This window comes from Drosophila willistoni (assembly GCF_018902025.1).
Source record: "Drosophila willistoni isolate 14030-0811.24 chromosome 2R unlocalized genomic scaffold, UCI_dwil_1.1 Seg167, whole genome shotgun sequence".
NCBI classification, from domain to species: domain Eukaryota; kingdom Metazoa; phylum Arthropoda; class Insecta; order Diptera; family Drosophilidae; genus Drosophila; species Drosophila willistoni.
In genome coordinates, this window is record NW_025814050.1 from 823029 (window position 1) to 839771 (window position 16743).

Here is a 16743-nt window from a genome sequence, read left to right on the forward strand (position 1 = left end):
ATAGCTTACCACATGAACGACACTTTGCCAATTTACCATCATTAATTCTTTTAAAGAATTGTCAAACTTTAGATTTGCCAATACGTGGTTTTTATACCCTTGCAACAAGGGTATATTAATTTTGGTCAAAAGTGTGCAATGCATAGAAGGAAGCATTTCCGACCATATAAAGTATATATATTCTTGATCAGCATGACGAGACAAGTTCAAATAGCCATGTCCGTCCGTCCGTCTTGATGAACGCAAACTCCTCCTAGACCGTAAGAGCTACAGAGCTGAAATTTTGCATGTAGGCTTGTATATACTGCAGGCGTTGTATATCTCGGATTCAGCCGGATCGGATCACTATATCATATAGCTCCCATACAAATGGCAAAGTCACGAACAGTGACTTTTCTCAATAACTTCGTTATTTTCTGAGCTATTGTCATGAAATTTAATATTGGTGAGTTAATTACACTGTGCCAAATTTGATCAAGATCGGGTGACTATATCGTATAGCTCCCATAGGAACGATCTTTCGAAAACAGTGACTTTTGTCAATAGCTTCGTTACTTTTGACGCGATTGCTTTCAAATTAAACATTTGTTAGTTTAATATATCTGTTAATGACTGTGCCGAATTTGATAAAGATCGGGTTACTATATCATATAGCTCCCATAGGAACGATCGGTGGAAAACAGTGACTTTGATCAATATCTTAGTTTTTTCCTATGCTAAGATTGTTTTCGCAAACATTAGCCCTTTTCGCTTGAACGTTTTTCCACTTTGATGGCTATAGGTAAGGAAAGAGTTACCATAAAAGTTGCAAGGGTGTACAAACTTTGACGCGGTCGAAGTTAGCCCCGGCCGTCTGGTTTGTATTGTATTTGTATCTATGTATTTAAGTGGTGTGAAAAAAACACCCATCACCTTATATTTGTTCGCTATCGATAGTGGATAAAAAAATATCGATAGTGGCGCAGAAAAGTAATATTCGATACCTCGATAGTGTCAGCTCTACTTGACAGTATCGTTCCCAAATGAAACGCAAAAAGATCAAAATATTTTCGTCCGAGGTTTTTGCATTTATATTAACGTGAAAATGGATTTATAGTTTGTGCGCAAGCAACAAAACACCGCACTTAGGTGCCCAAACACAACAATTAAAATGGAATCGTATACACTAAAACGGTAAGTACTTTAAATTGCATCCGTATTTCGCAATTCGTCACCAACACATATACACGCTCCTCTAGTTGTTGCAATTTCGTATTAGTTGCCGTTATGTGTGTCGGTAGTTGTAATGGGAATTAGTGAAAATCAATTCTTGTTTTTGTGCCAACTCATGGTAACGTGGCAAAAATCATACAAACTTGGACACTGCGCCGAGAGACTTTTGGGGCATGCAACAACTACTGGTTCCAAAAAGACTACTGGAGAAAATGGCTGACGCAATAATCGGGGAAACTGAGTCAACCTTTGTGCCACAGGCTGCAACACGTGCAATAAAGTAAGAGGAAAGAAAGAGAGGGAAAATGAAGAAGCAAAACAACAATACAAATGACTCACAAATATAATGCCTTTAATAAAATCCTCTTATTGATTACATTCTGATCTTTCTTACTACTTTTGTCCTGTGTATATAAAATCTTGCAATATTTTTGTACCATAATCAGAAGTCAAAGTGTTGTATAGACCTAAGCAGTGGCATTAAATATATTTTGTACGAAATGCTGCCAAAACAGAGTATAAACAAGCAATTTTACCATATGTTTGGATGACAAATGATTGATCAAATTGCCAGAATAACAGCTAACTATATGTATTTCTTAAGACCTTATCTTGATGACAATAGCAAAATAAAATAAACTGATTTCTGAAGAGACAGACAGTTAAGGATTTTGATTTAATAATGCCCTTTGTGAAGCCAGAAAACAAAAGTTTATATGAAAATTTAAGCATTGAAAATTAGGTTCTAGTTTAGTTTTAAAGTGCAACTAAAATATATTTCATTTATTAATTTTGAACAGGTCATCAGAATTATTTATCACAACTAAATTGTTTGCTCTTTAACTCCACAGTGCCACCATGGCATCCTCACAACAACAAGAACACCAAGCTCTACAGCAACAACAACAATCATTGACATCAGTTGGACCGGATTTCATCTATTCAATATATTGTATACTAAGTTTAATTTCTGCTTCTGAATATGGACACAAACACATCAATTCTTCTGACCATGGAAAGCTTGGATTTGCCCAGAGATTTGTACTGGGATCTCAAGCAGGAGACTCCCTCCCCACGATCTGCGGTGGCCAGCGAGTTGTTTGCTCTCAATGAGACAACAACTAGTATCACCGACTGGATCTATGACGATAACTTTGCAAATGGTGAGTGTGAGAGTCATTTATGGTTAACTCGAGTAAAACTTTATCGAACTAATACTTTTTCAGGCATTACTCTGATTGGCGATGTTGAAGGTAAGGACCCAACGGATAGTGACTCGGCGGAAATCTTAAGGGACGAGGATTTTGTTGTGGAGTTTCTTGATCTGAAGAACGGAGGCAAGTTTCACATAATATGCTAGGCAATAATCATACATTTTAAACTATATAAAAAAGAATAGCATACATGAAAAAAATTTGCGTTTTTGTAAGATAATTTGCTTTGTGTAAGAAACTTTACTCTACTTTTTAAGGAAGATATATTTTCATTAACAACGAATCAGGTTGCAAAAGTCATGTCTGTTCGTCTGTCTATCTAAATCAACACAAAGTCCTTCTAACTCTAGTGTAATTTTGCATTGCAAATCTCGGATTCTGCCGGATCTGACAATTATTCCATATATCCATATATTGGATCAATTAGTTGCTTATTTTTCAAGCAATTCTCGTATTTCAATATTGTTAGTTTAAAATATTCTTACTGCTAAAATATACCTATACCATAAAATCTTGGTCATGACGACAAGCTGCATTCTGGTTTTAAATTTCAAACACACATCAATACATATTAAAACATTAAAGCAGTTGCGGAATGAATTCTTGACTAGGTCGAATTTCGATACGTTTTTTTTTTTTTTTTTTTTGACATAATTATTATTACATTCCGCACCGCATCCAATTCCAATCTAATTGTAAACCAACAACAAATAAACTAAATGAAGTAGGAGAGTTTTCGCTCCGATATCGGAATATGATATAAATTTACAAAATAATACAACTTTTTTATATTTTTAAGACAAAATGGATGTATCTAAAACATGTTCACATAGTCCCATTTTAATCCCTTATTGTAAAAGGAAATTGTTAAAAGCTGATTTGGAAACGAAATCAAATTCCAATACTTTTCGATGAACTGCTTCTATCCAAAGACAAAACCTGAACTATAAGTCTATTCAGATGTGGCATAATATATATAACAAATATTATATAAGCCTTAGATAAATGCAAGCGAACTTTGATCGTCTGCAAAAAAGTAAAAGAAATCGACGCTAGACGGTAGTAAAAAATGCTGACTTAATGATTGACTTAACTTGCCAGTTAAATGTTTTACTGAATTCGCTAGAAGGGGGTCTGCCACCCATCACAGTCATCTTTTAATAATGTTTCGGATATTTTTCGAGTCGAAATTGGCACGCATTCAGTTCCAAAGTTGAGAAACCGGATCAGTTGTCGTATTTCTGTGATGATTTTGTCTGTTTACATACAGTTGGATGCTCATTTGTGTTGTTGTTTTCACCAAGATCTCCAATCGCCGTAATTATTGTTTATAAACGTGGCCAACAAGCTGCGCGAGACGCTAAAAATGGCCCTGCCAAAAAGAGTAATGAAACTGGAAGCTAAACACCCTGTAATTCAGGGCATATTGCGAGTGCCAAACATATGAGTTAGGTGAATTCAAGTCAAGAACAGTCAGCCAATTTAGTTTTAGCTGCACCTGCCACTCTGGTTAACTCTAAAGAGACCCTGAAGTACAGATCTTATGACTGAGACGGAAGCAAACTGTAGGTAAAGAGTATATGGAAGTCGACTGTAAGACGATGTGTTGTTTTAATTTTGCTCTGATCACGCACTCAATGAATGATCTGTTGGTTCTCTCTGTCTCTTCGACTCTCGCTCTTTTTCTGTTGTCTTCGCTGACAACTCTTGGGAGTGCGGTCCAGCTGATTTCTAATTTGTTTTGGGGGAAACTAAAAGCAAATGCCCGAATCAATGGCCGTAAAGCTTGAAAGGCTTTAGGTTTTTAATTGAAGGTTAAACGTTTTTGTTTCAAGCATTTCCAGTTTCTAAAAGTGATCAGAAGTTTAACTAAAACTGTTCATAAAGTATAAGAGGCAAATTTAGAGTACTTAAAATGTCCAGATATTTTAAGCAGTTGATCCCTTTGTGTCTCCTTTTGGGTTTTTAGTTGTTGTATTTGCTTTAAAAGACGTGCCCCCTGTATATTTTAAGGCTTGGCACGTTTGGGGTTTTTCAGGGATTCTTTAAATAACCTCTATCTGTAAAAAGAGGCAAAAATAAGAGAATCCAAGTGGTAAATGGATGTTACTGTACCTCTCTGTTGAGAAAGAAACTGTTGAGAATATATAAGCAATATTCTCTATCATCATCAAAATTCAAGACATAGCAACAGTTTGATGCATCTATCTCAGGTGTCTGAGAGGTCAACGTACCTCGATCAGATTGAGTTTCCGTTTAAGCCGATTCCAATGTTTGTTTATTAACACTTAATTTGGGGCAAGTTTTAAAGGAAGATTGCAATTCTTTGGGTGATTGCTTTTCATAATGCAAAGTGTTGATAATCTCAAACAATATATGTAAACCAAGGGACAAGACACAGTGGATTAACTGTTAAACAAGTCAATTCTTCGAAATTTTAGTCTATTTATGTGATACATATATGAAGTCCATGTGATAGTACATACCGCAATATATATACCTATAGTAATTGGATACAGACAAAATAACTCCGACCCACTGATTTTTATTTTCATCCTGATCACAATGTGCAGCTGTAAGTCCGTTGGCTTCTCTCGCATCTTAAATCGGGGCTCGTGCTGTGAACACTTGTTGATAGCACTGAATGCTCAGACACACACACACACACACACACACACACACACTTTGAAGCAGACAAACAATCTCGACTTGAGATTGATCTCGTTGCAGGGCTCTGAGATACAATTCGCTCTTATTCGCTCGCTCATCTTACGCGTTCTCTGCGATACTTGGCCAAGGCAAAAACCTCAAACAGTTGTCGAATCGAACTCAGTACAAATTGCTACTCTGACGCGTGCACTTCAAAAATACAAAACCCAAACTGAAACTCGACTTGAATTTTCAACAACAAAAACAACAATCGACCACATAACAAAGAAACTGGCTAAAGCATAAAAAACGATATTAAAATCACGTTTTGGCGTTTTGAATACGCGAAAATGGGCGGATAACCAAACCTTTAGCCAATTCGAAAACTAATTGCAACTTTCATTGGTTTAGTTAAATGATTTAAATTCTAATTGTTTGTATTATTGCCCAAATAGGCAATAAATAAAAAGTGCACGGACTTCTGAGTGCCATTCAAACGGTGTACAGAACTTGTCGGACCCAAACAAAAGGGAATATTCGCTCGAAACGGCGTCAAAGAAACCAAGAAAACGCGTTCGTTTGAGGCTATTGGCTATTGATCAGTGTTAGCCAACTTCGACATTTATGTAGCTATATTTTCGGAACAAACTGATTCGATTCTGATCCGAAAGGACTTTGTGAGCATGATACCACACTGTGGATACCGTTACATGTGGAACCGTGAAATTGTGATCAATTCGCAAAAGTTGGTGAAACGACGCTAAAAAGAGACGTGACGCGAGTGCAGTAGCTCTGATCGGACCACGGCCACGCCACACCCATTTTGCGGCAGCAGTTGATCTAGGATCAGAAAGAAAGTTTATCATCTTTTGTTTATCTTCTTTTTTCAATCACCTGACACCGGGCACCACGTGTCTTTGTGCCGTAGACTTTGTGTATCTTCAAAATGTTTATATTTGTTAATAATATTTACTTGGCTTAAGTGCTGTAAGCAAAACTTGCAACAACAATTGAGATTTAATACTTGGTTCAAAATTTGCTCTGTGATTTTTTGTATGTACATTTTCTTCTGTTGCAAATATATAATATTATCATAAATAATTTAAAAAGCGCATCTCGTTAACATAACTCTTAGTGCATTTTAGTAGGTATTAGTTTTGTTTTATACTTATTAGTTAAGGCTAGAATCGCTCTTTTTAAACATATATTTCGTTACGAATTTCGTTGTCTTTTTATGATTTTATATACATATTACTTTTCGTACTGCCTTATCCGTATTTTTTTTTATTATTAATTTGCTTTGAAACTTGAGAGCTTTTGAATAACTGCTGCCGCAAAAATGAGCACTTACATATTTATGCAACAAGCCTATGGTTAGTATAATGATGAATCCGAAATCCAATTATAAATTAAGTATCCTTATGCTGCCCCAAGTAAAGTCTGCAGACGTATATCGATAACTCACTCAATTGTACATGAAGACAGCTATTTAAATCTAGGAAAGATATCATAGAATGTCTTTTTGTATTGACGCATGGCGAAATGATTAAGATGATTCCTTGGGATCTTTTAAGTACTCGTATCTTAGCTTATCTACAAAGATGCAATGAGGAAAGTTGGAAGACATAATCTGTCCGCTCTACTTTCTACTTTTCTTTCGCGCTGAACCCAAATGAACTGTGCGTTGTTTGTCTCTTCATATTGATCATCTGATTGACCAACAGTCGGACCGACGCTGCACCTTATCAACGCATATTATTGCTTTTCCAATAACCAATTTCCAACTCATCATCATCGTCGTCATCCACATCATCATTGTTCAGAGGCGGAAGTAGATGAGGGGGATGGGTGCAGAGTATTGAAGGGTCGGCATGGGTGGGGTGGGGTGGGGGAAAGTTGTTTTCACAACTTTATTTTCTTTCTTTCACCGCACCCTCCTTTGTTTTGTTTGCCAACTGCTAAACTCTTTTACGAAGACTTTCAAAGTCTGGATGTTACTTAAGATGACTTTCCGGTCAAGCGAGTTTACCTCGCTTTCAGTTAAATATTTATAAAACTCATTTGCATGAGGATTGCTGACTGGCGTCTTTGAGTGTTTGCTTTTTTTTTGTTCTTAAAGATAAGAGAATATTTTGAGGACTGTGAAAAGAACTAGTCGAAATCTGAATATTTGGTGATAATTCCAACAACTCTCTACGGCCTTGACCTAATATACAAATCTAATTATTCTATTCTTTTACATACACATACATACATCTGTGTTTACATCTTGTTCCTAGCACTATGACGAACTAAAGAAAAACACAAAAACTTCCCAGTGAATGGGAATTTTACTGAATGCAGTTTCCTTGTCGCACCTAATATTTTTGTATTGAGCGAACTAACTTAACTAGACTCTATATCAAGGTTGTTTTTAATCATATGTCCCCATTAATAATTAATACATTTCATCTATAGCAACGATACTGTAGAATGGCATTGTGGTTGTCTCTCGACATTTGCAACATTGTAAATTCCTCATTTATTATGATTTTTTAATCAAAGTTTCAGCCTACATCTGGGGCTCTCAGCTCTAGTATTGCGTAGTATTCACGCTTGAATAGAGGGCAAACAACATTTAATGTGCGTAGAGACCTAAATGAAGTATTTTGCTCTTGATTTGAGGACAATGGAGAACTGATTAATAATCTCCAACATCGGAACGGAAAGTCGATGGAAATTGGGGAATCCATTTCGAAAATGAGAATTTCTTTCCCTCTAAGCATACGTGTAAATTGTTTTTATTTACCGATTAGCCATGTAAAAAAAAATTTTCCATTGTCGTTTGAGTAAACATTTTAATAAGATATTTAACTTGCTGTTGCTGTCGTTATGTGTTACTGGGCGTGGCTGCCGCCTGTGTACTGGAAAATGTTGAAACGAGATTTTATGTAAATCAATTTATTGCAATTACAAATTGCTCTCTGTATTTTAATGCCCTCACTGTGTCAAAGTATGCAAATTTCCTACAGTAAGAGATACATGTGTGATGCATTTCCAAATTTGGAAACTATATTACGAGTCGACTCTCAAATGAAGCGACATTTATTTTGAGAGTTCCCTTGTTTAAAGGATGCAAGGATAAGAACAAGTTTAAGTGCATTTGCCAGATTATTACTTAAAGTAGCTCTGTTAGGTAAACTCAAGTAAACATTGAGAGGGCATACAATGTTCGGTCTGCCTTCATTCTATTATTTAAAAATTTTCTTATATTGTGCGCACCTGGTGGAAAACTTGTTATGTTAATGCAGAAATCAAGCTTCACCAAGTGGGCAAGAGGAGAATGTGTAGCCTATTCCAAGGTGTCGGTCAATTCGTTACACCTTCAATTCAATAGGTTTCGAATGTTGTTATATGTATTCGCTCTCTCTCTCTCTGCCTTTTTCTCTATATCTGTATATGTATGTTTCTCTCGCATTTCTGTCTCTTGCTAATTTTGCAACTGATAACCTTTCCCTTCTCCCAATTAGAAATCAACTCTCCTTCTCAGTCGCCAACGCAGAAAAATGTAATCAAATCGATGTCGATTGCCTGCGCTAATTTCAATATTTGTCGTCTGTCCCAATCTCTCTCAGATGTATAAGCAAAACGTTAATAGAAATGAATTGAAAACAGAATTGAAGCTTGCCAGACAATTAGCCGATTTGGCTATACCCTGTATCAATTTCAATTTAATTAATTCCAAATATTTGATTTGCTAAAATCAACTGTTAACCAACTCTTGTGATAAAGAGAGAGAGACCGGCGACTATACGCTGAATTTATATAAATTTACTTTATCGCATAGGGTACTATTCCGTCTGTCTGTTACATACAGTCTGACAACTTTAATATACCCATTTATTGATTGGGTTCAGTGTATAACAATAAATAAATGAAAATTATGCCAGAATCGATATGTAAATGGTTCCAAAACGTCCTTCACTTAAATGAAAACGAGTTCAAATTGTGAGAACAAAGCGCCGGATAGACAGACCAATGCTGCGTAGTTTCAAAAAGCCCCTTCAAAAAATCGTGGCAATTTAATCAGTGGGAAATATCTTAATTTAGAAATGAGCACAGTCGATGGATGTCTTTTATTTACGGTCTTGTAATAACTTTGGGTTCTCTCTTTGTTTCACCTTTCAGAGTGCCTTTTGGACCAAAAGGATGCAGTGCACTACATCGAATATCAACCTAATCAATATCAGGCTCTTATTGACGTAGTGTCCCAACCAATTATACCCACAACTAAAATAGAAGTCTCAGCGCCGACCACTCCAGCACCATCGGCTGTAGTTTTCCCCCAACAATGCGAAGACTCCTCCGTAATATTGCAGCAATTGACGCCGCCACAATCGCCTCCCCAATTCGATGCCTATCAACATCAACAACAGCCGCCGCTCGTTAAGGCCGAGCAAAAAGTGGTAAGTGAACTAAGAGCACCTGCTTGGTTGATGATCTTATTTGAAATTATGTTGTTCTTTACCTAGTTACCTTATGCCTCTGATGCTACCAACTCATCGACTTCAGCTGCTGCCAACAACTTCCAGTTCAACAACTGGACGGCGGGCAGTGAAATCGATCGAGAGAGCCAACTGGTCGACGACATTGTGAAACTTCGCGCCCAGGAACTGCAGTGGCAACAAATCAACGATGACTGCGAGTCACAAGCGTCCTCATCGTTGGATTGCAGCAGCAACAACAGTAGCATAGATGAGGAATGGCTCCCAGAACAGAACAGCAGTGCTCAATCGTCACCAGCTCACAGCGCTGGCGAGGAGTTGTTCCAACACCAAGATGGGGACTTCGAATTGGAGACGGACGTGCAAATTAAGACACCCAAAAAGCGGACTCGAGCCTATGGCCGTGGCGTGGAGGATCGCAAGATCCGGAAAAAGGAGCAAAACAAAAATGCCGCCACACGCTATCGTCAAAAAAAGAAAATGGAAATGGAGAATGTTTTGGGTGAGGAGCAGATCTTGGCCCAGGAGAACGAGGCTCTTCGTCGTACTTTGGCTGATCGTCGCCATGAGCTCCGCTACTTGCGTCAACTAATCCGTGAATTTTATCAGGGTCGCAAGCACTAAACATAAGAAACACTTTTCAAGTTTCAATGCCTTTTGCAAAAATATCGTTATCATAGTAAGAAGTACAATCCAAGCCCCTTCCCTCGTAACTACCACAGAACATCGTAATCCTCCCACATGAAATAATACAGTCCTCTTTTTTTTATCAACTTGCTTGGACACTGTCACCTATAGTAATTGTAACAGCAGTACGTCTTGACCCGCACTTTTGGCGCTTATGAAAAGCTGCAAAGCTTCGAACCCTTTCGCCAGTGTGGGCCAATGACAAAAAAAAAACACCTTTTAAAGCAGCACTGGCCAGTGGGTCATACCTTATCCATGACACCCATAACTTGCAACATAAAAAGATTTACGAAAACCTTTTTGTTTCAATCCTCCAAATAAGTTAGAAAGCAATACCCAGTGCTCCATCTGCTGCAATTGAACGTTTCCAGGCAATGTTTTTATTATTCTTTCTTAAGCAATAAGCATCGTAATACAAAAGTTTGATTTTATTATATATCAGCAATAAATCAAAAGGGTTTTCAAAAAACTTCTCTACTTGTTCATTTAATTTTCAGCTCTTTGCGAGATTAATTTTCAATCTAGTTAAACTTGCCTGCCCACTTTACGAACAGGAGAACACTACTTCGTTCCCTTGGTAAGGCTGAAAAACTTCATCAGTTCACAATCAACAAGTTATTATCCTTTACCAGCCAACCCTGTAAAGTTTCACCGGCTCCCACATATGAGAAGTGGATGACGTAGATATAATCGGATTATGATTATGTCTCTGCGCGAGTTGTTGAATCTAAGTTGGGGCGGGAGTGGATCCCAACTCGCCCACTTTGCACACATGACGTTGGCAGAAAATGCATTGAAATTAAATCAAACATCGATTGAGAACAGGGCAATTAATTGAAAAATATTGAGATTGATGCTGGAAAGTGGACGAAAAACGAAGAAAAAATACGCTGCAAAAGCAAAACAAAACAATCTCTCAGATTGAGTTTGGGTCCACTTTGGGATTTGCACGCCAGGACATTTTGACTGATGGGCCGACGACGTGAGACATAAAGTTGACTCGCCTTCCTTACGGCGCCATTTTCACTACTAAACTAAATTTTCCACATCGTTAATTTATATTAATATGATTTCTGTGTCAACGCTCGATGCGCATAGTCTGGAGGAGCTAGCCCAAGAAGAAGACCCGGTATGACGCCCCATGGAGGTCGTGTCGCCGTCGCCGTCGCAATATTTATCTAAATTGTTATTTTTCACACTCACACGCAGTTCAATGATTTCGTGAAAATTACGTTTGGGACTTTGTGTTTGCTCGCTCGTCGTTGCCGTTGTCGCCACCGCCACCGCCATCGCCGCCTGTGCCGGAACTTCATCCGTAGAGCGAGTCCGACAGCGAGACCAAGGAACAGCACCAAGACCTGTGACTTTAAGCGGGCCATTGTATATTGGCATGAAATTCAATTTTCCCCCATTGTGTTAATCCTGTTATTAGCTCGCGTTTTCGCTCCTGAATCCTTTTTCGTGCTTATTTGTTCAATGTCAAAAGAGCGACTTAAGCGACAATCTTCAGGCCTAAGTAATCCAAGTGAACCGGCATACAGGTCGAGAGCAAGTATTGGAATTTAAGGGGGATGTTCAAGCCTTAACTCCTAAGGGTGAGTGACTTTTTCACTCAAATGAAAAAAGCCTTAAATCAATATTTCGCTTTGCGTTAACAAGTTGATTCAAAAAGGATATAAGAAGAGTAAACTTATTCTCATTTAATAAGTGTATCTTCGAGACTCAAGGTTAGATTAATTTCAAATGTTTATGTTACAAAGCCGATTTACGGTTACAACGTTAGATATACTGTTTATAGTTATAACGAAGGTTGGCTTTATTTTCATTTAGGTTATTTAATGTTGTCATCTGCTGTCATTTTTTAAAAACTTTTGCAACTGAATCTGGAAACATTGCATTCTTCTTCAGCAATCTACAATTTATTAACATTTATTCGAAAACGTTTAAGTGATTTTTGATTGGGATTTCAAAACCCTCGCCTATTTAAGATTTATTTAGAGAGAGATGTCTCTACATATCTACAGTGCAACCTCGATATAACGAACTTCGTTATAACGAAGAACTCAACATAACGAATTTTTCTTTCAGTCCCTTGAATAAACTAATACTATAACTAATACCTATAGCGATAGATATAGCAACAAACATATAGCGTCTGGATGCTGCTGTCCAGAAGTTTGAGGGCATTATCATGGGTTTCTAACCCGGAGAGGTACCGAATGCCATACCTCCGGATCTCGCACTTAGCTGACAGAATGTTAAGGTTTCTGTTTACTTTATCTCAAACCTGTATTGCCTAGTTTCATTGTAAGTTAGGAGCATGAGGTTGATTCCCACAGAGGAAATGGTCATGTCGACTTGTCTTTTCATGCCGATCAAGAATATATTCATGGCTATTTATCTGCGACTAATTGTATTACATATGTACCATATCCATGTAATTATCTTTTCGGGGCTCAATTTTGTATGTCTTTTTCCATATATAAATACAGTTATAGTAATTCGATTTGGCATATTTTAGTACTTAATCTATGGTTATAAAAATTGAAAATAAAGGTTTAAAAAACAAAAATACAGTTCTTATGGTGGCAAATGTACCTATGGCCATATAACGGTATAATGAAATAGCTCAAAAATCGCAGGCTAGTGGTAAACCATTACAGACATTTTTTTGAAATGTTGTAAGATTAGTGTATTCCCATGTGTAGATGGGTGTGGCATAAGTCATGGACACACAATACACTTGACAACTATGAATGTATGATTGTATATTCAGTCCCCATCGGAAGCTGCGAAAGGCATGAGAAAACTGCTCTCTGTGGCTAGAAAGAAATCAACGCCATCGTTAAATTTAATTAGGCATCAAATGACCATACAGCCGAGCTAAATCAAAAACCAAATGGCCTGTAAGTGACCCGAGTTGTTGCCTCTCTATTGTGGGCCGGGGGCCTGGGGAGCGTCGGGCAACACTTTAAAACACAATTAAAAGTCAAAACGTCAAATGGCTGAAAATGGAAGCTGGTGGGCAACCCTCCAAGGACTTCATTTGCAAGTCGTCAGCGACGCCAGCATGGCGCCAAGTCGGTGGTTGGAGTGGGGGAGTCGGGGTGGGAACATGACACTCTTTTACATAACATTTAACAAAATTATAATGAGGGGATTGAAGTTTAACCCCCGGCAAATGTTAATGAGATGATGTGACAGGATGATTTTAGTTTTGGCGCAGTGTAGGCAGTGTATAACATGAGAATGAGCCCGAGACTATGTGGTTTATGTAATTGTCGTCAGAGTCACTCGGATGACCGTGACTCACTCATCTAACCGTATTAGGCCATCCATTAGTGCAAATTTTATTACCACAGAAAAACACAAAGCAAGAGCAGAGAAGATAATTCGCACAGCACTAACCTTATATAATTATCTAGATTCAAATTGGTTTATCACAACATGAAGACAAGAGCTTCCTTGGATACTCATAATTACCAGGAGATCGGAGAGCGGTGAGCAAGGAAATTAGTAGGGGTCAACACCATTACCAGGGGGCAAAGTATGTATCACATTAAAAGCCCACAACTACAAGTGAAACATCGTCTTTGTCAATATGAATCAGACTAAGTATATATGCTAGTTGTGTTCTACCTAGCCTAGTGGATGGAGTAAAGGTCCATCATTGCATTCGCTCATGGCCACTTTGCTTCGACTTCAGAGGGGTTTCTCATTGTTCTCAACCCTTTAACCCAGACATGGTCTTTGCCATTGGAATAGCAAATTCATTTGCACTTTGCTGCTTTTGGGAAATCAAATTCAATTCATTTCAGCCAATTTTTATGTTTTCGATACATGCGGATTTTTATGGCATGTGCGGAGCAATCGTTTGATTTTTCTTTTTATCTAATCGCACAAATGGCATCGATGGCTTTTCTCTTATCTCAGCCCGCAGACGCAGTACGATTTCACACATTTACACCTTTGTGTCCATATATGTACATATTTATATAGAAAGGTATGCATTGTATGTATGTATGTACTCGCCACCCCAATAAAAATAAACTTAAATAATATCTAAACAATACTAAAGAAGCGGGTGCAATGCGGTTTACTTTGGCTTTTGTCCAAATGCGGGCCAATTTCAATTAAATTAAAATGCTTACAACTCAAAGTGCTGAGCCAAAAGGTTCGTAAAGGGGTGAACTGGCTACCAACATCAGAGCTAATAAAATGAGCTCCCTCTTCGTATGTATACGATAGAAAGGTAAGTATGATTCAATATAATTGGGTTGGTATATTTAGTGTTAAGTTAACGAATGAATGAACCTGGGATATTTTCGTGTAACCTTCTGTTAGCTATATTTACACATAGTAAATGTTAATGATCTGCCTAAGAAGTTTCTTCCTTTAATATGTGGAAATCTGTAAACTTATTTTTCTTTAGCATTACTAAAGATCAGTGTGAGCCTCCTTTTTGAGTCCGTGCAAAATGTCACACACATTTTGTGGTCTCGCTTTTCCATCGTTATCAAGGGATAAATTAATTGAAAGATATGTAACTTTCTCCAATCGGTAAATAAAGTGTCCTTTACTCGGATTACCTAAAACTTCAGAGTCTTTTATTATTTTCTTTCTTGGGGAACGGAAAATATACCCTAAAAAATTTATATTACTTTACTGATAAGATGTGAATGAAATTTTAGCAATCAGTTTCCAGTTTTTTGGCTCAACACTTTGGTATAACTTTAAACTTTAATTCTATAACTTTGGCATTTGCGTATCACTTTCTTTATCTCTTTTCTCTCATCCAATCCTCGCTGCCCTCCTGTTCCACAGACATAAACCAAATGCAATTTCACGGCTATTTGAATGGGGCCAAATGCAGCAACAAACGAAAAAGAAACCCTGGTTTTGCCAATAATGAAATAAATGAGCGCAATTTTCAATTTGCCACGCAGATGAGCCACAAAACAATGTGAAATGAAGTAAGAGGCTGGGTGATGGCGATGGGATGGAACAGAAAGTGCACATAAAGTGCATTGTGGGAGAACTTAAAGTTGAGTGTAAATACTACGTCACACAATGCCATACCACAGCGGTGTGGAGGGAGGGGAGAACGACATGAAGTACGCAACATGTGCCACAATTAGCGGAATTTTTGGTGAGCAGAGCAGAGTAAGTCGAGAGACGGGTGGAGAAGGACTCTTTCGCATATCTTTGGCATTTACACAAAGTCCATGGTACTGGTAGTGTACGTGACATTTAGGCAATTGGCCGTTTGGAAGTATTTCAAGTGGTTGCAGTACCGAGGGATACTGCCTGAACGAAACGCGATTGTAAAAACATACACTTAGATAAATCAAACTGAATATTTGGCACGATTGCTGAGCTTGGGATTTCACAATTCATATGTTTTTTGCTGTGTATAAACTGAGAGCGGCTCCTTTTTTCATCCCTGCGGCGAAGCTTCACAAATGTACATTTAATTAGCCCGTTTTCTTCATTCTTACATATATCATGATTTGTTGACAACTCTCATTCGAAAGGCTTCAAAAAGACATCCTCCCTCCTTATGTCGCTGGCACCATAATCATCAACCCTCCCCCTTGTCGCATCTTCTTCTGCTTGGAGTCATCCACTTGTTGAGTAAACAAGCAACAAAAACCAAAAATGAGAAAAATCGCGTCACTTGAATCCTTAGAAAAATCAAAAACAATTAAAGTTTGTTCAAGAACAACAACAAGCAGAACTCATCAGCATGCCACACACACACACACGCATACACACACACGCATATGTGGGTAAACATGTCCTATTTCTATCCCTTTCCCTATAAAACCGCCCAAAACCACCCACGCACACGTACAAGCGTTCGCACACACACACACGGACACTATAAACAGATAACGTTGCCTACTTTCCAGCGCGTTTGTCGCCAACGCAAACAACGTTCTGTGTGACGTCGTTTGACGCTGAAACCTCAACCATCCCCTGTCTCTCTTTCCCATTTTGCGATTTCCTTCGCCATCGCCCTTGCCGATAAATAAATTTGTACATTTGGTGTAAATGTAAATAGATTGCGCTATGTGTATGTGATTAAAGGGTGGCCCTGGGACGGTCCAAGCGGCGCCACTCAGACGCCCAGGCAAATCCTGAATCCTGCATCTTTCTCAAACTCCCATTGTCATCATCGATCCCGTTGTCGTGTGCAAAAATTAAAATATTCATGGATGTTGGCCTTAGTTTAGAGTGTTTTGAGTGGGCAGATGTAAAAATTTCGAAGAAAAATGCGATCCAATTCAATATTTTGTTCGTCTCCTAAGCCAAATTTAATGGAAATTTATTTTTGAAATCGCCGGTGTATTTACTTGAAATTACCAAAGACTCATTAACTGGAGTCAACAGGTCTTCAAAGTCATAGGCAGACGTCCAAAGTCAGCTGCCATTTCTTCCTCTAATTTACATAAGAACCTCCTCATCTGCTTGCCAATGTTAAGGAACAAAGTTCT

General features: G+C 38.1%; 1 protein-coding gene across 2 annotated transcripts; it reads left to right on the top strand.

Annotated features, from left to right (window-relative positions):
• Positions 1–1002: 1002 nt before the first annotated feature.
• Positions 1003–10715, top strand: LOC6646727 (activating transcription factor of chaperone). Of its 2 annotated transcripts, XM_015177547.3 has the most exons (5): positions 1003–1173; positions 2064–2375; positions 2439–2549; positions 9243–9520; positions 9587–10715. In XM_015177547.3, the coding sequence occupies exons 2-5, from the start codon at positions 2195–2197 to the stop codon at positions 10181–10183; spliced, it is 1167 nt and encodes a 388-aa protein (XP_015033033.1). In that variant the 5' UTR covers positions 1003–1173; positions 2064–2194; the 3' UTR covers positions 10184–10715. The 2 variants fall into 2 exon arrangements, with proteins under 2 accessions (XP_015033033.1, XP_002069405.1); XM_002069369.3 differs by lacking the exons at positions 1003–1173; positions 2064–2375; positions 2439–2549 and adding an exon at positions 6400–6448.
• The last annotated feature ends 6028 nt before the right edge of the window (positions 10716–16743 follow it).

Coding starts and splice junctions, on each gene's coding strand:
- LOC6646727 (XM_015177547.3), top strand. CDS start 2,195: ATGGACACAAACACATCAATTCTTCTGACCATGGAAAGCTTGGATTTG. Junction 2,376..2,438: donor TGACGATAACTTTGCAAATG/GTGAGTGTGAGA, acceptor ATACTTTTTCAG/GCATTACTCTGATTGGCGAT. Junction 2,550..9,242: donor TCTTGATCTGAAGAACGGAG/GCAAGTTTCACA, acceptor TTCACCTTTCAG/AGTGCCTTTTGGACCAAAAG.